We start from the raw sequence: 25,205 nt of genomic DNA on the forward strand, positions 1-25,205 counted from the left end.
TGCCTGCCAACACACTTCCTCATTGAAATTCTGATTAAATAAGGTTAGCTTGGCCAGTATGCAATCTGAAAACTATTTAATTATACCTTTCTGGCTCTCCCCATCATCAAAGTTACAACAGCTAGCTCGGCTTTTAAGAAAAGATGAATGAATGTCACAAGAAACACCCACACATTGACACAGGTCCAATTGGTATTACTCAATGTGCTGTTATTATATTTTATTTGGCTGGCCTATTCATAAAAAATATGAAATATAAATTATACATTCACATAGCAAGTTTGTTCTGTTGTTTGTACGTGCCCCAGCCTACGGTTTTTCTCTCTTCAAGCAGAGGTGTTTCACAGGGAAGTGTGGGAAGTGACTTCAACTTCTGGAGTTTTTAAAAAATAAAGTTCCTCGCTTCTCAAGCTACCGTTCATGTGTGCCATTATCTCCCAGATATTGGATCCTTCTCTCCCTCTACTTTCTATAAAAAAAAAAAAAAAAAAAAGGTGAGTGCACTGCCTATCACCATTCAATCACCAGTCTATCACACAGCTCCATCCTGTACTGAATAATTTAGTGTCGGAAAAAGATGGTCCATTTCAATACGTCTGCGGCTGGCTTGGTGCTTTGAATAATGACAATTCGGCATCAAAATGACCTGATGACACCTTTGCGGAATTGATTTATTTGCCTACCAACCACAGTGTGATGTTAATGACCACATATGACTTCTGAGTAATGACGTGTCAGTCAACCTATTCAAATAAGTATGTAAATTATAGAGTTTCCATTATATAATCTAGGTAATACACTGGTTGGGTAAGTAATGTCAGAGCTCAATTTGACTGAAGAAAAATCCTTTAAACCTCAGATGTAAATGTCACTAGCCAGGTAAAAACAACACTCCTACTTTATTCTTCGGGCAAGGAAATCCACACCTGCCGAGAAAGCTTTCCTTTCACTGCCACACCCAGATTCTTATCAGCCAGTCCATTCAATTTGTTTTTCTATACGCCTCTAACATGACACACACACACACACACACACAGAGGTTCATACACATTAGTGCCAGTTACAAAGACCAGCTGGTTGATCTAATGCTGCATAAAGGTAGCAATGCGCCAATTAGAGGAGAAGACAAAGCAAGTTGCAAAGCATTCACAGAAGCCTTTGCAAATGTTTTCCGAAGTAGAAAATGTATTCAACGCTTGCTTGTTAGGTCTTAAGGATACACACAATGTGTTTTGTGAGATAGGTTAAATGTATTACAAAAGAGTGTTTGTTTGCCATGACGACTCTGCAAGGTACCATTAAAAAAGACCTCTTCTCAAAGTCTCTGGCCTCTCCTCAGTCATTATGTTGACCCACTCAACCAAACACATGAGCACAGCGAGGTGAGAAGACTGAAGTTTGATACACTTGACAGACTTTGTATAAAATCATCTGCTCGGCTGTAAACTGTCTCCGACACGCTTCTCAAATCATTATTCACAATTAGATAGACGCAGCCTCAATGGGGCACTTTATGCCAAGATGTTTATATTTCTCATAAGTCTGCTGGTCATATGCCAATAAGACGTTATACAGTGGATGAAGTACTAGCAGCAATCTGTCTGATACGTGTGCTCGGAGAGGATTTGGCTGAGATAAATCCAAATCCAATTTCCTGCGATATAGCGGAGTAGAAATTTGACAAATTATCATTTCATATTCAAATAAGATATGAAATATAAAATTAAAATGACATTATTTCTACCTGCCCCACCTCTGTGTTAAGAATCAATGAAGATTTTTGTGTGGGGAGACTACCGGCAGCCTGATATGAATATTTACACACTTCATGGAGCCCCATTTTCAGTAATGGCTACATCTCACTTAGAAACCCTTGGTGCGAGAGGGGACATGTTATTCATAAGAGGTTAAGTGACTTGACCTGCTCAGATGCCTGTTAAATGGAAGACAGTCAATTAGACACACAGACCAGCAAAGTACAGCATAACAGCTTCCTTCCTCGCCAGAAGGACGCAGCAGAGGAGTTACAATGGCAGACTATTAGTGGACTCCTTAAAATGAGGAACACAGTCATATCGAAAATATCGGCGTGCAACAGGCTCAGTGATGGAAAGGGATTGTCATGCTCTTGGGGAAGTTCAGAGAAAATCAGCAGCAACGGTGTAGCAAAACCACAAAGCACGTATAGAATGCACGCTGCAAAACAACTGCTTGTATAGGAAGACTTAGAATGACTATTCATTACATCAACTTTAGTGTCTGCATGTGTGTGATGCAATAATACGAGCAACTGTACAATATGGTGCAATGCAACATATTTTAGCCCTTTAATAAATATGGCCTATATGAGGCTTATAACGTACACTTTTTGTATTTTCTTGAAAGAGATCTGCTATAAATATATCCAGGGTGAATTAATAAACACCTGATAAATGTTGGTTTGAATTTTTAGCATAAATCGTGAAAGAAAAGCACAAACAAATGCAACAAGCCAGAGCAGTAGCCTTCAGTCCGATACCTGACTCTCATCATCATCATCAGAAAACTAAATCTAGTCCGTCAGTGGGAAAAACCCCCACGGAGATCAGAGACAATAAAATGATCCCTGTGTGTCAGGGCATCGTGTGAATGTGTGTGTGTGTGTGTGTGTGTGTGTGTGTGTGTGTGTGTGTGTGTGTGTGTGTGTGTGTGTGTGTGTGTGTGTGTGTGCACGGTGTACACCCTTCAAGGACATCATAATCATCGGGTATCACTTTACACAGACAGCTGCAGGAAATAAGAGTACACCACCACCACCACCCCATGTTGAATCCGTAGTAGATGATGGCATGTTACTCGAACGGGGCACCTTCTAGAAGTACTTATTTCGTTAATCGCTGTTATTCCTGTACAATACTCTGCATCATCCACTGTTACAGCCACCCGTTTCATGCTGTGCACAGTGGATGAACGCAATCAAGCATTGGTAATAAGAGGTATCACGGCAGCAGGTGGAGAGCTGCCTCCGCTGTGCTTCACAACCCGATATTATTTCCAAGTCTGACGGGCGTGCCTGTGACCTCTGAAACCACCTCTATGAACAGCCCTTTGATTATTAATGTTGAAGGCGGGGTTCTGGCTTTCGACCTGGCCCGACAACGCGGTGCTCTTTACTTAGCCCGGAGAAGGAAACCATTGTTAATTTATGACACACGCTGCCTCTCTCTGCGTTACTTCTTCTCTGGTCCTTACTATCACACTACCCAAGGGAGAACAATCCGTGTGTGAAAGTCAGCAGGGCAGTTGTTTCAGGGACACATTTGTCATAAATCTATACACCCAACAATGTTTATAAAAAGGGACCTTTTGCATCTGTTACTGACCTAATCAGGAGTTTTGATATTTTCTTTAGATCTGTGACTATGTGGTTAATTTATGGTGGCCTTATAGTGCTCTTTAGCAGATATTATGTCCCCTTAACATTCTTATAATATCCATGCAGGAGCTCGCTGCACTCTGTGGGGACTTTATAGTGATGTTACACTAGTTTATAGCATTTCCTAACTGGGCATCGTCACATTTTTCATAGGGGCTGTTAAATGTCCTTTTAAATGTCTTTAAAGGCTGATAGGTCATATCGAAATCAGGGTAAAAAAAAAAAAAAGGCAAAAGTCAGTTTGCAAAGCCTGCAAGTGCAAACCCATGAGATGACCAGACAATGTTTCTCTAAGGAGAGCCTACCTTTTCCGTAGTTAAAGTGGAGTTTAATGTTCTTGCCCTGGTTGATGTGCAGGTAAGTGAACCACACGGCGGAGGTGAGCAGCACCAGCAGCAGCAGGAGCTTGAACTGCTTCCGGATCTTCTTCACGGGGAAGCGCAGCATCCTGGCTCACACATCCTCCGGTAGCCGCCCGGTAGAGAGTCAAAACGGGGTCCGGGAGAGTGGTTAATCGGGTGGTGCTGTGTTGTTGTTGTTTTTTTTTTGGGGGGGGTTTGTTGTTGTTGTTGTTGTTGTTTTTTTTATTCTGGCTGTCCGTGGGCTCCACTTACGGTCTACCTCTCCCGGTCACAGCGACGGCATCAGAGGCAAAGACTGCGCGTAAACGGGGGAGCGTTAACTAACTACAGCCCCGCAGCGCGTCTCATTCCCACGGATCCACGCGGTGACAGCTGCGCCAAAAAAAAACAAAAAAAAAACAAACTCGTCGTATCCTCAGATCTGGGTCCAAACACCTCCGTGGCAGTCATTGCTTATGAATGCAAACCCGGTCTCCCCCTTTCCCCCTCCCTCCCCCCTATGAATAGCGTGGCTTGTAAACAGGCGTCCCTGCTGGAGTTTCCAAGGCGGCTGGTTGCAGCAGGGGAAAAAGGGGCAGCAGATCAAAAAAAAAAAAAAAGCCGCTAACTTCAGTAAAGAGTGTGACCGAGGAGGAGGAGGAGGAGGAGGAGGGGGGGACACACACACACACACACACACACACACACACACACACACACACACACACACAAAATAGCAGTCCGGCGATAATCTACACAAATCCCCTGTAGCTCAAGCCTTTGCTGACACCGCGACGCTGATTATGGGGTGTTTTTTTTTTTTTTTTTTTTTTATCGGCTACTCAGGGATCATCCCCGACCATGGGTTTAGCGCAAAGTACCAAAGAGCAAGGAGAGACATTTAGTCTCCATGTGGAGAGGTGTTCGGACGGAGCATCTCGATCTCCACCGAGCTGAGAGACACTACCTTAAACAGAAAGCCTGTGAGGTTTTCCTGCAGAACAGACCGATGCCTCTGATCTTTCCAAATGACTATACAAATTCAATTTTTAAAAAAAAAAGGCCTTCAGTGAAATATAGGCATAGGCTAAAGCCGGGGAAAGATCTCCGACAAGATGGCCAGTGTATAAAAAGGTAACCCGGTCCGTGGAGAGGTTGAGGTGGCAACCAAGCAAATGTCACAGCCCGCTGCGCTCCATCTATTGTTAAACACAGCTGAGACTGAGACTCTGGCTTCCGATCCAGGGCAGTGGATTCAGATGGAGCGCGTTTTTTTTTTTTTTTGTTTTTTTTTAAGTCCCAAGAGAGGAGGGGCGATCAGCTGTCATCCCCACACACGAGTCTGTTTGAAGCCCCGCGAGGAGTAAATATGGAACAGATGTAGATTAAAAAATGCGAATGCTCCATGGCAGTGTAACAATAGAAGAAAAAAAAAAAAAAAAAAAAAAAAAAAAACTCAGATGTGATGGTCCGATTCACGGTCCAGGGAGCTGACTTCCATGTGCTCCGGTCGGTCCGCGGATCTCACGGCAGGTGCGTTTCCCCCCACCCCCACCCACCCCCCATACGGTTCTCTCCACAAAAGTACCCGCGTTGTCCGAGTGTGGGGAAAGCAAAAAAAAAAAAAATAATGAAACTAATAACCACTGATATGAGGCGCTGGCGGCGACGCACTGCCTTGTGTTGTTATTCTGTCATGAGCTTTTTTCCCTTTAAAACGCCGCAATAGCATCGTCCGACCCGCTTGTCGCCGCGCTCGGGGAGAAAAACCAGCTGAGCTCCAGGAAGAGGCTCGCGGAGAGACCAGCGACAAGCAGTGATGTAACCAGGAAAGAACATGGCTCTTTTTTGTTTTGCTACAATGAAACACGTTTAACGGTATCTCCTTTCACCGCACAGCTCAGTACGCCCATCAATTGAGCATCTTAACGGTGCGGGAGCAACCTAACCTGGGCGGTGTGGGGAATGGCAAGTCCTGCATCCAATTACAACCCTGGAAAGGGTTCAGAGGAGGCGGGACGACAGCGTTTGGCCTCACCGTTACTTGGTACCAGTGGGATCCGTCGTCCAATGGATGAACGCTTCAGCCTGAAATGTGTTAAGCTTTTTCTTATTGTGCCCTTTCCCCTTGGATTCAAGGCCCCGTGCTAATTTGATCAACAATGATTAATCGCTTTTCAGGTAATGGAGACACAACTCAGGAAATTAAGCTGCTGCTGCTGCTATATGGATCATTTATCGAATTACCCGTCTGTGCACAGAAATACTCGTTTTGTGTCATTGTTAGACTCGCCCATCTAAACAGTTACTTCTTAAAACAATTGTCTTCCAGGAATAATAATTCCTCATAGTAGCTCTCTGTACCTCACACAGTAGATTGAGGATATTATAATCTATTTAATCGTTGTATTTGTCCCAACATTAATTTGAAATATATGCATTTTACAAAACTGGAAAAAAAAAAAAAAAAAAAATGGACTGGTTTGCCAGTCTTCTCATTCAAAGCTCACTTGTGTCAGAGGTAATGGAAAGTCACCCCCAGACTGAAATTCAAAGTGAAGGTGACACCATTATTCTGTAAATTTTCCCAATTCAATTTGGCTGAAATATCGTTCCTTAAATTGACTTTGCAGTTCATTGCACATAATAAAGCCTGTGCATCGTGTGTGTGTGTTCGCGTGTGTGTGTGTGTGTGTGTGTGTGTGTGTGTGTGTGTGTGTGTGTGTGTGTGACACCCTGCAGAGGCACCCAGGACTCGCGCTTGACTGCCACCCGCTGGTCAAAGATAAAAGAGCAATTACTTCATTAGGCTACATTAAAAGAGTCTTCAGTTTTCATCTTATCATTGAAGCAAAGTTGGTTGTGTTTAAGATACAAAATACAAGTATAGAAATAACAAGTTTATTTACTATTTAGTCGTATTCATTTTGTCTGTTAGTCAAATTCAAATGTCTGCTATAAAGTTTGTATTATAAATCCCTTTGGTGGGAATAAAATATTAGATTTCATCTGAATTCAGATAAAACCTCTGCTCAGGTTGATGTTTATTGATGATGAAAAAAAAACCACTAGGATAATAGTTGTTTCACAATGTGCTCACATGGAACGAGTGAAAAAATAAAGTATACTGAAATAAAGTTTACTGAAAAACATAGCCATGCATGGTATTTAAATTGCCCTGCTGTTGATGTATATTATTCTCCCACAATGCAATGCACAAAATGATAAATGATAAAGCTGCTCACACTCCTGGAAAGAAACTAAACTAATTACAGAGAGTGGTGACACAATGGCATTTAGAAAAACCTTTTACTGTCCCGATGTTAAGTTTAATTGGGATTCTGAAGTCGCAGTGTGATTAGTGTCTGACAGTGTAAATATTGTATCATTTTCTGTTAGTATAATACAGAAAATGTATGTTGATTTCTTGTTCACTCATTTAAAAACAACCTACTAAAAAGACAAGTATATTCTACATACTGTTAGTATGTAGAAATGGGAATAATAAAGCTATAAATTGTCCCAGCGTGACAGGTGACATCAAACTTAATAGGAGATTTAGGAAGATGTCAGTCAAGCACAGCCTGTAAACACCCACACAGCCCCAACTGAGAAGATGTCTCATCAGGCAGATCGGGTGAAAATACCTGTGAGCCATGTGTGCGTGTGGGGGCTTTAATATAAAAATCCACGAAAAGAGGAAAAAAACAAGTAATCTTTTATTCACTATAGGATGACATGCATGTGGTGTGGTTTATCCCCAGTTTAATACAACTCCTATCATCCAGCTGTAGTTCTGATAAGCGAATGATGCCATTATGAATCAAGATAAAGGATAAAGGGCACAAAAACCTGGCCTATAAGAATGTGACCTCGATTTAGTTTGTCCCGGCTGTGCCTTCTGAATCTGTCGGACCACACGCCATAATCCTCTGTCTCCGTGGATTAATAATGTAATCTTCAGAGCAAACACAGAGCGTAAATTAAAAGCTTAGGTATTCATCTGGGTCGTATTGAAATGAGTGCTTAGTGAATCACCTCAGCCAAGCATCGTTTAAAAACAAAAACTTCAAGGCATTCACTTTGCTAGGGCTGTTGCAGGTAAAACTGCAGGTATTTCATCACACACGCCTGGTTTTCGAAAGTCATCCAAAGTGTGTAAATCAAATAGTTTCATGTACTGTTTTCTTTTTTCTTCTCTGTCTAGGCAGCAATACATTATCATGGGTCCTGGTCCTTGTTCTAATCTTCTCTATGTTTGATCCGACTTGTTGTTGTCAGAGTGAACACAAAACAAGTCTATTTTCTACACAGTCAGTAGAAAGTACCTGATATTCTTTCTGTCTGCTCCTCTGTTATTTCTGTTTCATCCAAGGTCAGGCAAGCATCCAATGCACAGCAAGGGTCCTGCACACTTTTAACTCACATCAAAGCTAGACAGAAAGTTTCACACAATGCATATGGATCCATATATTGGTGAGTAGCACAGGGAGAGACAAATTGGCTAAGAGAAAGGTATTATATTATCTGAAACACTTACATTCAGGTACACCTGCTTTTTCAGTTAAAAAATTGAACTCTTGGCACCTGCTCCAGGGATGTCCATGCTTGGATGAATCCAGGAGTATGTGCGGTGCAGTGTAAGGATATGGACAGAGAGGGTGTTCAAGGTGGGGACTGACAGAGGCTATAGGGGAGCTGCTCTCTCCTGGGGCTTAACAGAGACCAAGTCCACAGGGAGGAGTGATTCCCAGCTGGCTATGACAGGTGTCAAAGTGTGGCACCGAAGTTTTGATACCATCAAGCACAGCCGAGGGGGAGGAGGCTTCGGTGGGGAATCAGTATGCAGAGAGCATCATCTCAAGAGTGTGATGTTTGCATTTTGAACAGAGAAGATGTGATGCAGACAAGCGAGAGAGGAGAAACTGGCCTCAATTTGAAGCTGCCCTCTCTTTAATAAGCAAGTTATCTGATCCAACACTTGCAGCTTGTTAAAATTTCACTCCGTTTACTAATCCAACACACGCTTGTCTGTCTTTGTCTATCTCTGCTCTGATTTCTGTCTGTCCCTCAGCCTTCCTCTCCTTCAGTCTGACACAAGCATCCCTCCTCAGCCTCCTCCAGCCTTCCTCTTTTCCCGGTGCAGCACAGCAAGCAGCTCACGGGCTTTGGCGATGGGTCTGAGCTAAAATGTCACAGGGATTAAGGGGTTTTGCCTCCTGCATCCCGTCAGATCAGTTCTGCCTGCCCTCTGTGCCTGAGCCTCCTCCTCCATCCCAAACAGGTGTGGAGTGGCATTTCTTTCTGCTCCGCTGTGCCCTATTGGATTTCCTTCTGGGGAAATAGCTTTCCTCCATGTTTAGAGATTGAGTAAGGAGGGGAACGGGAGACTGGGAGAGGTAAAGTGAAGGGATCAGGAGTAATGAGGTGATTGGGGAGAGGAGGGGATACTTGAGGGTGGAGAAGAAATGTGAAAAAGTGTTTTCTAATTTTGGTTTAGTGGGAATATTCCTGGTACAGTGGTCCAAATGTATATGCCTCACCAACAAATTAATGCAAATAGAAAGTACTGGTTTCAGAAGTAATAGTTTCCTAAATTAAAAGTTTGAGAAGTTGACTTCAATCATTTCTACATTCAGCCCTCCCAGCCACAGCACACACACACACACACACACACCAATGACTGACACATGCACTCTTCTGCAGCTGTTTCCTACAAATCATGTTAGACAGATCTGAAAATTAGATCTCTCCTGCGAGATGTGCAGTTCAGACGGAGCATTTAACATCACATAGCTACAGCTGCCTCCATATTAAACCGCATTATGCAGTGTTTCCTCTGACTGGGTCTACCAAAACTTTCGAGCAACGATTCCACAGACTCCCACTAGCTTTGCCCTGCAGATCTGCAGCCACTGGAATTCTTCCATTCTTCAAAGATCTTGTCAGTGGTGTTGTTGTTTATTGCCATGGTGAATTACGCAGTAAGCTACATTCCCCTCTGAATAGGTGAAGTGTGAACAGTAAACAACACAGCAACAGTAAAAATAGCTCTGCTGCCAGTATCATATTGGCTGTGACCATGTAAAATTGTGGCTTGTGAAGGTATAACGTGTTTGATCAGATACTGTCAAAATGAAGTGCGCAATATCAAAAGACATCACACAAATTATTTTTGTTGCCTTTCTCTCAAAGCACAGATCGCCTTCATCATGAAGCTACTGAAAGACTCAAAGAACTGAGACTAATGTGACTATTGTAAAGTTAGAATCTGTCTTTTATCAGGAGTGAATATCCATGCCTGGCCTTTTTCTCAGATTTAACACAGACAGAAAAAAACCAGCAGTCGCACAAAAGTATAAAAATTTTACCAACTCATTCATTATGTTTTGTGCAGTGAGTATGAATGTGCTTAAAGAGAAATCTAGGTCATTTCTTCACCATTAGTATGCCAGCCAGGTGTAGTGCAAAGAGGATTAGAGGGAAGTAATGCCGATGGGGCTCTCTATGTCTCTCTCCCCTTCTTTCTCTCTCTCTCTCTCTCTCCTTCTCCCTCTCTCTTTCTCCCTTTCTCTCTCGCTCTCAAACCAAACCATCACACATAAGTGCTACCTGCTGTCACCTCAACGAGCCTATCCATGACAAGTGGCCCAGACTTATAATAAAACATCTATGAATTACCCTGCTCCAGTGATGAGCTGGTTTCGAGCCCATTAAACAAGGAATATTTCCTTCATTTCAATTCAGATATAATGTGAGATCATAAAAGCCAGGGCCAGCACATTTAGTCAACAGGTACTGTACATGGGTGCTTGAAGTGTCTCCCCTGTGACTGCTCCCCCCAAAGACAAGAGTAGTAGTGTTGAATTAATCTAATGTGCAAGCATATGAGCAGCAGTCATTAGCTAAATTTGGGAAAGCAGGAGCAGTTCCTAATGAAGCTGATTGAGAGAAAGGAATAATTGAACATTAGGGATGGAACTACAGCAAACCAAATACACCATGCTTTTATTTGTTTAGTCTTATTTGTAATTCATGGTGCTACTCTGGTCTCTTATTTCCTAAATAATGGTGTCTTATAAGCCTTCTTGGGCTGCATGATAATAAATATTTATAATGCATTGCTTTATTCGCTAATCATTACTTAAAGGTTGCATACTTTGTTAGAGAGGTTGTTCTGTTGATGCTCTATCTTGATAACCACAATAGGTTAGTGCTTGACAAACTCACAACATATATATATATAGATATATATATATAGATATATATATATATATGCCTCGAACATCTTGAAGTGCACTGAAGAGGCATTACACACTACAAGGTCACAGACCAGCAGAGAATAATAATACTGTACGTTATTGTTTTAAATTTGATGCAATTTGCATTTTTAATGAACCTAAGACCTCTGACACTGATGCAGAAGGTTTACATCAAATGCAGAACCTGCTAGAAACTCTCCATCACCAGATGGTCTTTGGAGAACGATAACGTTCTAAAATGCTAGCCTGAGATGGCCCACAGTAGAAACTCAAACTAACTGACCTGTGGGAAATATTAACATGATGTATTGGCCCAGCACAGGACAGCCTGGCCTAGCAAACCCGGGACAGATCAGAGCCTTATTTGTCCAGAGTCAGGACACAGCTGGTGTTTAAGCTAAGTGCTCCAGCCTTGGCTCATCCACCAAAAAGGAACCAAGAAAGCAGTGGAGACTGAGCTGGCAGGAACCCATCGAGAGTGGAGCAGTGTGTGGATTAAGAAGGCTGGAAGGATTTGAACCACAAAACCTGGGGCACGGACTAAATCTGTGAGGAAGTAAAGGCTTTGCTGTAACAAGTAAGTTTGGTTGGCTGTATTTTTTCTTTTTCTTTTCTGAAATAGTAGAGCCAAGAGGGGAGTCAAAAAAATAATAATAATCATTTCGCAAATTGCCATGCTGTTTGCTCTGAGAAAGAGAAGAGAGAGAGAGAGATCAAGAACACCGAACAAAGGGGCGGGGATGTAGGAAGGAAAAAGAGATGTTCTTGTGTTCCACTTACAGTGAGACAGCAACCTGTTCAGCACTTTATAGCTTCCAGTCACTACTCTTTTAGACTGCAGAGTTGTACCATCAAAGAGTTTGCTGTGGTCGCATAAAAAGAACTTCCTTCGGTAGGTATCAAAGCTTATGGAACTAATTAGTTCACTAGGCCTGTATGCAGTGTGTTGCTGCAGGAAGCTAAATTTCCGTTTCCCATTCAGAGACTAATCTCGTGGGTAATTGTTCCTTTGGCTTGCAAAGTCACATTAACATGCTAAAACTGGGCTCTTGCTAAAAGACAATACTTATCTATATTCTGATACTGGCTCACAAATATAGACATGATCACTGAGCTTTATGTGTTGTTGTTGTTTTTTTTGAGTATTGGATTTCATAAGTAGTAATTAGAAAAATAGATAAAGCTTGACACTTGCTTGCACTTGGATTTGAACAGTTGTAATGCATGTAATCTTCTTCCTACAGCCACTGTTAAAGTGTATACATTATGTGCAGGCAAAAATGCACAAACACACCAATGCACAAGAGAGGAATCCAAATTCAAAGTAGGAGAAGAGGAGCACAGTTCATCAGTGGTACAAACAATGCTTTATCTCACACAGCAGGTGTGTGGATTACCTTTTTAATTGGATCTTTGTTTGAGCCCGGTAAAAGGCAAAGGATTGTTGTAGTCACTGTTGAAAAGCGTGTGATAGAGTAAGGAAAGGGCACGGGGCGAGCAGACGAAGGGAGGTGAGCTTACACACACGCATGTAAACAAAAACAGCAGCCCTTAAAAACCTCCTTTACAATCCGAGGTATGAATTGGCTGTATGAGTGTGTGGATTTAGAGAGGATGGTTAGGACTGTACTCTGTCCCTCTGGTCCCTCTTATCTACTGGAGGTGATATATCAGAACAAAAAGCTGTTACACACAAAAAGACCCAGTGGAAGAAGAAGTCAAATGAGTATTTTCTGCCATAACTATAATTTCACATGTCTAATTGTGTCTGTCTCAACCAGGCACACAACGGTACAACCCATCTTCATCATGGCAGCAGAACTTCTCCAGGCCACCGGGGGCAGAGTGGAGCAGATGGAACAGAGTATGGGTCAGGTGAGGCAGATGTCCTCCTCATCCACCTCCTCCACCTTTACCTCCTCCATGAGCTCCAACAAGCTACGGGAAGTTGCTCAGACCTTGTCAAGGACCTTGGAAGGTAGGAATTATCCACCATGATCATCTGCTCCTAATCTGCCATGCTTTCTAATATAACCGTTATTACAATGAGCAAAATTGGCATAATTGATAAACATATGATGGTTAAATTGGTAGCTTTAACTGATATTTCTTACCTGTCCCACTGTGCAGAACATCACCTTTTTCTGCTTAAACTTCAGAGCACAGTGGGGACTAAATGATGTCAGGCTGCCATTTTAAGCTCCTGGCCAAATGCACACCAACAATAAAGCTAATTAACCATATTATTTCTGTACTACAGTGCAAAAACAACATTCAAAGTCAATTCAATGATAATTCCCAGATTTGCATGTGAGCCAGCTCTAGCACAGTTTGCCTGTTTGTACGTGATTATGACGTGGATGTCCTTTATGCTCCTTCAGAGCACCCTGGGGTCCAGCGTAAGACCTCAGCGGTGGTGGAGTCCTTCAGCCAGGTACAGAAATCCTCCCAGATCCCCGAGGGAGAGTCTGTCCCAGATTTTGAAGAGAAGCTGCAACCCGTCACTGCCCAAGAGGGTCAGGTGAACCAACTCGCCTGAAATTTCAAAAAACGCCCTTTTGCGTCCCCTAATATCTCCCTTCATGTTGCATTATAAACAACTGTGGGCCCTTGAGACTATGGGAGCTAATTTTAGATCCTTACCCATAGTTTGCCTAGAAACTCCAGATGACATAAGCTAAACCTCACTGGGAAGTAAAAGTTTGCTGCTATGTGTAAACTTTAGACAACCATTTGACTCTCTGGGTGAAGGTACTGTTAATCCACTCTGTTTAAAGTCCTGGCAACGACCTCACATAGCAGTACTGTGATAGAGTTTGTGTGATGGTTGTAACCTCCACGGGAAAAAAACAAAACTCTGCTGCTCCTGCTGAATACTAGTGCCTGTCCTAAACTGTAGGTGTTTGAGCCTCACTCACCCTGATATATACCTATGAAATATAGATTAGGAGACCTCAAAAGTCACAATATATAGAAGGCTGCTGAGTTGCCATGGTATTTGCAGTCATCGGTTGAGCTTGAACTCACTGGTCTCAAAAGGAAAAAGGAAAAGGCAAGATAGGTCCAATTGATCTGGTGTATATTAAAACGTTTATTCTCACTGCTGCAGTTCGATTAAATGCTAGGTTTATTTACAATATTTGATAATGCAGAAAAGAGAGGACCAACAGTAGTTTCTCTGCAGCTCAGTATTGTCACACAGATAACATGCATTAACCTGATCTGTCTGATCTGTCATTCATAGGTGACAATGCTGCGTTCAAGGCCAAGGTGGCAGGGAATCCCCAGCCCAGTGGTAACTGGGAACGAGCCAGCGGGTGCCAACTGTCCGATGCGTCTACATCTTTCTATGACAACGTGAGCAATCAGCATATCCTCAAGGTTTGTCACTTTAACTACACAGCTCACACTATTCCTGTCATCTGACTGACAGTATTTGAAAGACGATATTGGTCCTGATACAAATGAGGTTTCGGATGAGTAAGGCCTATGTTAAGTCTCTTGAACTTTCTTTGAAGTATCAAAATGTTGAACAATTTGGTTTTCCTCCGCTGTGTAGTTAATCCAACACCATAAATTACATTTGTATAACCAATAACACCAAATAAAATATGACAACACACATTCAAAGCTCAATTTGAAAACCTCATTAGAAGCTTTGAATGTAAAAAAGAAAAGACCTTCGGTACAGGTCAGTACCATCAGTTCTAATACAGTCCTTTAAAAGGTGAATGTGACCATACAGAAGGCTCTGTACATCATTAAGCCGAGGGACATCTTGGTTCTATCAACTCAGACTTAACACTATGCATCATGAGGAAAAGTACATAGAAAAAAACTCTCTGATCCTTTTATCTATAACCACTCTGGAGTGGATTTAGCGCTTTCTCTGTACCAGCCGGGGAGCTTAAGTAAAGCTTAAATAGCTATTATAAAGCAATTAACTTGTGGGTGCTGACATATGCATCTCCCCTTGCCATCTGTTTTCCTGGTGAGGGATGACTGTTAAGTTGCGGCGCTAAATGTTTACTGGGTGTTCCCAGCATGGCACTGCCTCCTTCTGCACCACATAAGTATTGCAGTGGGACTTCAAAGTGACTGGACGATGTAATGACAGTAGGACAGTTTTAGACAGTAGTTAGTAAGCGACAAGCAAAGCCATTTTCATTCATTTTAGCTAACCTGTAATTAATTTCCTCCACTTCAGATCAGATGCAGGGCTGATGCATCATCCCTGGAGGATGCTGATGTCTACAAATGCATTGCCTCCAACAAGCACGGAGAAGCCGTTTACTCTGTATCCATTTCACATCATCCATTGTGTAAACTTTTCTTAGTCCTGATAGTAATTTAGAAGCATTCAGCTTAGTTTGCATGCTGTTTTCACTCTGAGTGGCATGTTAAGATACTCTGTTTTTTGTTTATAGATCCAGCTTTGGACTTCAAAAAGGTGCTGAAGAAACGGTAGGAACACAAGCCCGTTGTCTAATACCATCCCTGACACTCCCAATACTTGTCATGGTGTGATGGAGTTTTCTCTGATCCACCCCCAGATCCTTTTTATTTTTTGCATGCTTCCAGAAATATCTACAGGACGAGATCTAAAGGGCTGCAATGCGTACCAGTGTTGCCGCAGGAACAGAGGAAGATGCTTTTGAGCATATGCATACTGTCAGACATATTGTCAGACATACATACATGTGATGCACACACACACAAGCCTGGCATAAACTTTTGTATGAGCATGTAAACACGCATGAACAATTGTTTCCTCGTTGTGCATCAGTGTAGAGAAGAGAGAGGAGAAGAGGCCTCCTACAGAGGAGGAGATGCTGAAGATCCTGGCTGGAGCTGACAAGAGAGGATGTGCGCCGAGCACCGCTTCACAGACTTCAGAGGCATACTCAAGAAGATGAAGAAGATGAAGAAGAAAGTGGAGGTGGGCCTGTGATACAGAGAGCCTGTTCATGCACCACAGGGTCATATAACGAAGAACAGGTTTGGGGATTGACATGAAGAATAGCTTAAAATAGAGCAGAATGGAAAAGGTAAAAGTGTAATGTCACACAGCATAGCCATGGCAACGAAGGTATGTCAAGTAGCAACATTCAAGTCAACTAAAGTGAAGATGGGGGAACAAATGACATTTTGTGTGGTGTGTTTGAAATGTACAAGTGTTTGATCTTGTGATATTTTCCAGATGGTACGTGTTCTGAAGCCCCTGGAGGATACCACTTCCACAGCTGGCGCCAGCATCGCCTTTGACACCATCCTGGAACTGAAGGATCCAAACATCAGGATGCAGTGGTTTCTGGTAAAAGCGATGTGTCTGCCTGTTCTGTTTCAAAGTTATACTTGGGTGTTTCAGTTACATAAATCCCTTCCCTGAGTCCCCCCCCTCATCTATGCATTTTGTTTACGATTCAGGGCACAGAGCTGCTGCGGATCCAGTACTCTCATGGGAAATACGAAGTGAAACAGATGGGAACCAAGCACATGCTGTGCATTTCTAGCGTGGCAACTCTGCAGGTTGCAGACTAGAGACTGTCAGCCAGGCTTAACGTCATAGGCAAGTGCAAAGAGGGACTCCAGTCCTTCCACTGAGAGAGATCCTATCACCATAGACTGCTTTATCTACTCTAGGTGTCACCTTCTCTTTTTATTCTCTTGTTTTATAGTGTTTGACAGATAGGGAAACGTTTTATGTGAGTAGAATGAGCAATGTGCATGACTTTTAGCATTTATTGTCAGTTCCTTGCCCAAGCTATCATCCCTCATTCCATCTACAGGACATAAATATACAAAATTAATCTTTCCTTATTTTGGAACCAGCCAGAGACGTTTTTGTCTCTCGGGACTTTCTTAGTTGTCTAAACACCCCAGAACTGATTGACACACATCTTTGGCAGCTTACAAATTATTTGGCATGTAATCCTTTTGGTGAGGTGTCAATATGGTTTAGTCTATACACTTTAAATCACATGATTAGAATGCCTTTTTCTCTTTCAGATGAACCTCTGAAATTCCTGTCTGACTTCAAGCCCAAGAGAGTGACGGAACGCCAGACGGCCACGTTGGAGGTCCGTCTCTCCGAGAAGATCGATGCGCCACTCATCTGGGAGGTTTGTATGTGACTCAAAAAGGCACACCAAAAGGACTTAAATACACAATATCCCATCTAGGATGATATTTAGAATTTGTTTTTGGCATTTAGGTAATGAAAAAACATTCTAGGTAAACATGAACACCATGGACTTACACATGAATGAAAAGGAATATGGAAATAGTTTTCCCGTAAGTGTCTTTTATTTTGGCAGGTAAAGGGAAAGGAAGTAAAAAGAGATGAAAAGTTTTACGTGTCCTTGTCTGAGGATGGTCTGACCTACACTTTGAAGATTAAGGATGTGAAAGTCCAAGACACTGAAGACTACACCATCAGCCTCAGAGACCCCGCTGTCACCATGCCACTTTTCATTGAACGTACGGATAACAGTATTTCAAAGGCTTCACCCACATTCAAAACTTTTTGGGGTTATGCTTTGTTATGTTTTGTTTTTCCCAAAAGGGCTGTGACTTGCAGCTTTAGTGGAACTAGCATTTCCAAGAAAACAAACTTCCCCCTTCCGACTCAGTGGAGATGAGATGTTAATGCTTTATAGTGCTCCCCTGAGATTAGAGGCTCCGTTCCTTCATAGCTATGCTAAACAACATCATCTTCCCTCTATCGTCCAAATGAAGACGTATGGGTAGCATAATAAATCCTCCCTCCTAGTGCTGAGTTGAAAGTAATCCAACCAAATCCCCCCCCCTCACAACAAGCTAATTTATTACGGCTGTGTCTAACAAGATGCTTACTTGCCCAAGGTGCAAGCTGGGGCATGTAAATATCTTCACAAGGACATGTGGCTGTCCTTTGGGGTAGCAGGAACAGAAGCATAGTAATTGAGGTTGTGTTAATTACAGTTATTCATGAGAACACTCTGTATTTCTTGTTCTTTAACTTTATGTATATAATGAAGGTCTGCTGTATGTGTGGGACTGAATATGGGACTGAACAAACCTAATAATTGGAAACAAAATTAAATTCTCTTCACCCTGTAATCCTGTATTACAAGTTATGCATGCTACTAAAGGTCGAATAAACCCTAAAGTGACTCCCTTCCTTTTTATTCCTGGCCTATTTAACTTTTATCCAGGGATTCCCATCAAGTTTACCAGCCACTTTAAGAACGCCCGTGTGCAGGAGAGAGGCACGGACCGCCTGGAGTGTGAGATGAGCTCCAAGGACGTACACATTCGCTGGCGGAAAGACGGGAGAGATATCACAGCGAGTCCTCGATACATCTTCATGCGGGAGGAGAAGAGGACAGAGTTGATCATCGAGGACTGTGAACTGACAGACGAGGGAGAGTACTCGGTCATCTGCACTCGGGACGCTCACCAATATATCACTTCTGCCTCTCTGACAGTGGATGGTAATGAGTCCTTTTTTTATCAGTATCAGTGGTTAAGGTCAAACATCGGGACATTACTGAATAATACATCAGACCCAAAATAAGCATTTTTTGTGTGTTATGCCAGAGCGTTTTGCCTCTCTGAAGAGCGGTATGTCAGATGCTCAGTGTCCTACAGGGGCCCCTGCAGAGCTGTGTGTTGTCCTTGATGATGAGAAGGTGGACGGAGTGTGGCTGAAAGATGGAGTGGAGGTAAGAGATGATACGAGACCGGATGAAATTGTCTCCTTTTTAGTCCTCAAATGCTCCCTTCTTTTTTTAGTTAATGTGGTCAAATATTTTTGTTCTTTCACTCTCATACATAAATGTCATGCAAACACTCGGCAGTAGTGCAGCTCTATTTAAGGCAGTGTCGTCGGCCCACCACTTTGGTCCAGACTCAAATATCTCAACATCTACTGTGTAGTTTGGCACTAAATTCTGTAAAATTAATAATTTCCAGGATTAATCCTAATAGCTTTGGTGATCCCCTAACCTTCCATATACAGCCAGGTTGACTTTTTTTTTTTTTAAATGTCTCAACAACTATGGGATGAATTGATAGATTTTCACATAATTTGGTACCGATATCCACACTGCCTAGAGGATGAATCGTAACGAAATAAAGCCCAACAGAGCCTCCAGCATGACTGTAGATTCTTTGTTGTCTTTAAAGTGATTCACAACCCTTATGCCTGCCATAGTGAAAAAGCTTGAAACCTTTGATATCATCAGTTTTATAAGTTAAGTTCTGTTGCTGACACACACACTTACATTTTTTGTTCATTAACACATCATTTGTGTGTTATATCGACAGATTTCGGAGCAGGTGTGTGTTTGTATTTGTACTTGACATTTAAGTATGTATTCACAGGTAGGGAAGAGACTAATTAGAAGAAGCTTCCTGCCACTGTCATGGAAATAAACACTGTATTCATATTTAAATCCAGACAGTGTCTTTTTTGATGCTACCATTAGGAGGCGACAATGTTAGACAAAACCAATACTCAAAACTAATTAAAACCATAATGAAATAAAACACCCATAAAAAAATCACATCCCAAACAATAATAATAAGAAATTGATTCCTCTGTGCTGGACTTGTTGGGGGCCCGACCTATCACTGTGAAGGCAGGCCAGACCACCACCATTAAAATCCCCTTCAAAGGCAAACCGACGCCAAAGGTCACCTGGTATAAGGACGGCGTGGAAGTCACAGAGGATGAGAGGAGCAAGGTGGAGAGGACAGCTGAGGACACCTCGCTGGTGCTCAGCAGGTGGGTGAGCAGAGAAGGGCGTCATCCACTCAGATATTTTATGATCTTTGCAGAAAGGTCACACACAAATTGAATTTCAGTGAAACATTCTAAACATTTCCTCTCACTCATGCCTGATTTCTAGATGTGTGCGAAAAGACAGTGGAGCAATTATGCTCCGTCTGAAGAGTGACCTGCACCTCAATGTGATCGCTGGGTGAAGACTCATATTTGGCAAACAAGAAGTTAAATCATTTTTCCTTAATTCAGATTTTAAATACTTACAGCAGGTTTTGCCGCATTCCCCAGACCATCCAAAGCCTCCTCAAGGGAAAGTAGAGTTCCTGGAGCTATTGGGAAAGTGTATCAAGATGAAGTGGAAGGGTCCGCGGGACAATGGGGGTTAGTAGGTGACCTGCTTTGTGATTGAACGGCGGTTGGCAGGTAAGAAGTCCTGGACCAGGGTTGGTGAAGTAGACAGCAGCACCACCATCTTCAGCGATGACAAAGGGGAGGAGGGCCAGGCGTACCAGTATCGTAACCTCTAGAGACGGAGCAGGTGCACACTGGGGAGCCCATAGGTGAGAGATCATTTTATTGTATGCAGTTGTTAAAATCATGTCTCAAAACGTTGAGGTGTCTGTCCGAAAGAGAGTTAGAGAGCAGTTTTATGGCTCATCCACTAAAATGATCAAGTCTTTTTTTAAACTCACCTTCTTTACCAACTCCCTTTTGTTCAGAACTTGCGTTTGACCACACTTGTTCTGTTTGAATCAACCTACCCAGAGCCTTCAGGAACAGCGTCCCAGCCCCATGTGTCTAACATAACCAAGGACACCATGACAGTAAGCTGGACACCTCCGGCCCACGACGGGGGAGCCCCAGTTCTGGGCTACGTCCTAGAGAGGAGTAAGAAGGGGAGTAAAATGTGGTTACAGGCCCATAAAGAGCTGCTCACAGGTCAGACTACTAAGCCATCATGGCTTTTTGCTACAGATTTGACATAGTCTTTCACTCTGTTTACACATTTATAGCACAGACATTCCTGAGTAAGGATACAGAGCTTAACAAGTATCAAATCAAGTCATTGCTCTAAACGTCAAACCTGCATGGTTTTCATTTCTTTATTCACGTCACATACATCTGTCCCTTTTGGTTGCATTTTATGAACTGTATTTCTATCTGTATTTTTTTTTTCAGATACAAAATTCATGGTGGAAGGGCTGGTGGATGATGTGGAGTATGAGTTCAGGGACACCAGTATAAACAGGGCTGGAGCAGGCAGCCCCAGCACCATTTCTAATGCTGTCCTTGCCAAAGACCAAAAAAAGTGAGTCCTTCAGTACCTCCTTTATTTTCTTTCCATCCTTCTCTTTCTGTAGCCAAATTATCTAGACTATCAAAAGTATAAAAAAAATACTGTTTTTCTCATTGGAGCTCCTGGCCTGGTGAGGAACCTGTGTGTGTCTGATTCCACAAACTCCTCCATTTCTCTGAGGTGGACTCCTCTCTGGAGCCCTGAGGATGCCACAGAGTGGATGAAGGCCACCGAGATCCCCATTGCTGGTACTGCCTTCAGTGTTGGAGGACTTCAAGAGCGGAGGAAGTACTGCTTCTGTAGCCGGGGTGTTAATGAAGGAGGGCTGGGGGAGCCCATTGAGCTATTGGAGGGAGTACTGGCCATGCCTCCACCTGATATTATGACTGCTTTATCTTTTAGTCTTTTTATCTGGCTTCACCTCCCCAGTGGTAACTTGGTTCAAGGATGGCATCCCCACTACAGGAGGGGAAGTCCTCACCAAGACCAAGAATCCCTCCCAGTTTCTCATTTCCACCTCTCAGCGTTCTGACTCCGGCATCTACCGCGTACACCTGAAGAACGACTTTGGACAGGCTCACTATGAGGTCAATGTCAGGGTTACAGGTAAGTGACAAAGCATCAATATATATGTATCTAGTCTTTAATTGTATGCGTTTTTTTAAACATTATTTTATGTGAGAAGTCTGCTTCACCTACCGCCATGACAGAAGCACTTTGATTGGCCACTGACCTTCTGCTACACATAGCATCGCTTTGTTCAGATTTCAATTGATTTAATTGGGTGAAAATGCAGTTTTTTTCCCCCATCTTCCATCTACTGATTTCTCCAGTTTTGGTAATGCAACAAATAGCCACTAGATGTCAGACCTTCTTCTCCAGGAGCAGATTAATGTTGTGTTGGTGTGCTGGAGGGATTTTTACTTATTAGTCAGCTTTCTCAGCCAGAGAGGTTGTCCTTTCTCCCTTAATCACAAATGCTTTTCCCTCTATAAAAATAATTTGACTTTCATCTTTTCTTCAGGGTTTCAAGTTTTTGCCCAAATACACTTGTTTAATGAGGCTTGTTGTGTGTTGTGTGTCTGTGCATAAAGCTAATTTAATGTGCAGAGTGCATCATATCCACAAAGACATTTGTTGGTTGGTTTGAGGACAGGGACATGCACACTAACAATTACACAACTATCCAAAACCCCCCTTTTCTTTGAGGTGTCCAGTAGTTTAGCTTGTTAATAATCATAACATGCAAGACTTGGGTTTGAATCCATTCTACAACCTTTATGAAACGCTATTTTACCTGTTGTATGGGTGATTAAATACAACACACACACACACACACACACACACACACACACACACACACACACACACACACACACACACACACACACACACACACACACACAAATGCCTATAAATATACTCCAAATAAAAAATTGAAATTATTTCACCTTACCACTGTGGATTTAATGCTGCCAGTATTTATTTTGTATATCGTCTCTGTCTAGAACATTATTGGTATTCAAATGAAAAGAACAAGAGTGAGGTGCTGATTCTCAGCTTTGCAGGTGTTATCATCCACATTAAAAGTAAAAAAAAAACTGTGAAGCAGCTGTAGTCCTTTTTTAAATTAATATCAGTAATGAGTCCAGGTGACAGAAAGTAAATGGACAAGTTAACACAAACTGTCAGTCATTGACAGAAATCCTGCTGCCAATTTCAATTCTAGATTTTTTTCTGGGGCTTTTTGCATTCATTAGTGCAATCTGATCCTCAGTAAGGGAAAAACAGTTTGATTAAGGCCTTGTGATCAACTTGGAATGTCAAATGTTAGCCATTACATTAAGATGTGGGACTACATGTAACCAAAAACAAGGCCTGCAAGTGCTACACTGTTCATCCAATATTTTTTCAATACAGATTTTATTTGTGCCTTTGAGACTGAAAATCTACTTTGACCTCGCTGTAATCGTTAATTTCAACACTAAAGTGTAGAAACAAAACTAAAAGCGTTCTTTAACTTTACCACTGCAGTGTGTGATGGCTTCCCTCACGGCTAAAGAGGCCTGACAGCCTCTGTATAGGCTTTGCCTCTGAGTGGTCTGCTGCTCCTTGAAACAGTGAGCGTGATCCGGTAAGGAGCTGCCAAATAGATGGACAGAGGTCACAACCCCTCTCCGTACTGACGTCACTCTGCTGGCTCAAACAAACTCCGTTTCTAAACAGCCACCAGGGGACTGGTAAAGTCTGGTTGCCAGGCTCAAGTAAATTAGGCACAAACAGGCACTAAACCAACATCACTGGAACCTTCCGCCTCCTCACTACTCAGCTACGGCACAATAAGGTGGAAGGAGCCTGAATAGACACTCCAGGCACTTGACAGAAAGTAAAGGACGCTGCACCCAAAGGGGTCTTAATACATCTCAGATAGTTAACCCTGACATTTTATCACAGAGCATTTATATGAGTAAACCTAAGAGATACATGATGAAAATCTATACCGGGTTTCCAAGACATATCTTGAATGATGCGATATTTTAAGGAAGTAAGATAATTGTGGGGGTTTTCACATTTATTTGGAGATTAAGCATAATTTCATCATGTGTTCATAGAAGACTGGAGATCCTTGAATGGGAACTTTGGCTGCAAACGAATGATACGCATTTAGAAAGAACTGGCACCACACTATGAGATGTGTGTGTGTGTGTGTGTGTGTGTGTGTGTGTGTGTGTGTGTGTGTGTGTGTGTGTGTGTGTGTGTGTGTGTGTGTGTGTGTGTGTGTGTGTGTGTGTGTGTGTGTGTGTGTGTGTGTGTGTGTGCATGAAAAGGAGAAAAAAACAGAAAGAGTAGGCAAAAGGAAGTATTGGTAGCAGTCTGGATGAGTTCCGCAGAGTTATGGTCTGTTGAAAGCACATTTTCCACCTCGGCCAGACAAAAGAGTGCAGCAGTTACTAGAATAGAGTCCTCTGTTGTCCTCAACTCTCTAGGTGCTGAGGGCTAACGGCTTCTGTGGAAACACAAAACACTGAGCAGTCATAAAGATCAGCTGACATTTTAAATGTGGTACCTTTTGATTCTTTTTAAACAAACAGAAAAGACCAGAGGATGTAATGTTGAAGTTGCATTGCAATTGCATTTATTTTTCCTATAGATATTCACATTCAAAACAGTTTCACTACAGCAAAGAAACTATTTCATTCTCTACGGTCATGATTAAAAATAAATCACAAAGTGAAAATCGAGGACGACAAGGTCAATTATATCATAGAATTGAAATAAGAGATAAAACATTTGTTCATAATATTAACTTGGATGATGCATTGTAAGGGCTTTCAAAATAATATTTTGTGGAAAACAAACCCAGCTCTTTCCACAGTGAAAGGCAAAAATAACATTTGCGGCTGTTTTTCTGCAAATAAAAGGATACCAGTTAAAACATTTTTTATATATAATGGTTTGTAACACCTCACCATTATCATTGTCTTTTAAATAAAAATGCTGACTCCCACGCATCAATGCGTCACTTTATTGTGCTTAAATCCTCAATATCAAAACTAACTTCTTTTGTCTCTCTTAAAACAGAAATGCAACAAGTTAAAGGGAAATGGAGCTTATACTTAAAATGATACAGTACACAACAATCCTTTTGTTTTAAACACTATAGCTGCTTAAAGAGAGATTGACTGGCCTTGTTCTGTATACAGAAAACTGAAGCACACAGTAGATTCAGATTAATATTACAAAGAGAAGATGTCATAAGTTTTACACACTTAGGCTCATACTGATGGAGGACTGTCAGTCGTAGTCGTAGCTACACTTTTTCATCACTGTAGATGAGTGTTGACATGGAGGATTCATCTTAGCCTACTTGTCATGCGTAAGTAAAGATACATGAATACTACAGCTCTATGTTTTGAATGTCAGCAGCCGTGTGATTGTGGGCACAGCACATTAACAGCAAAGGCTTCGGATCAAACATCACAAGAAACGACAGCAAAAAGAAAGGGAGGGAGAAAAACTTTCAATAAAAGAAAAGTTCCAACTTATTAAAGGGGGCCGAGTGAAACCACGGGCCCTCTCTAATACAGCTACTGGTTCTGGCTCATTACTCACACCCACA

General features: G+C 42.1%; 1 protein-coding gene and 1 pseudogene across 1 annotated transcript in view; one reads left to right on the top strand and one right to left on the bottom strand.

Annotated features, from left to right (window-relative positions):
- Positions 1–3,862, bottom strand: part of b4galnt4a (beta-1,4-N-acetyl-galactosaminyl transferase 4a) — a 123,114-nt gene extending 119,252 nt beyond the window's left edge. Inside the window, 1 exon segment of the mRNA XM_054620402.1 lies at positions 3,721–3,862. Coding sequence (XP_054476377.1) covers positions 3,721–3,862 — 142 coding nt within the window.
- Positions 3,863–12,827: 8,965 nt separating this feature from the next.
- Positions 12,828–22,310, top strand: LOC129107918 (immunoglobulin superfamily member 22-like; annotated as a pseudogene).
- The last annotated feature ends 2,895 nt before the right edge of the window (positions 22,311–25,205 follow it).

The sequence above is a fragment of the Anoplopoma fimbria genome, chromosome 19 (genome assembly GCF_027596085.1).
Source record: "Anoplopoma fimbria isolate UVic2021 breed Golden Eagle Sablefish chromosome 19, Afim_UVic_2022, whole genome shotgun sequence".
Taxonomy (NCBI): Eukaryota; Metazoa; Chordata; class Actinopteri; order Perciformes; family Anoplopomatidae; genus Anoplopoma; species Anoplopoma fimbria.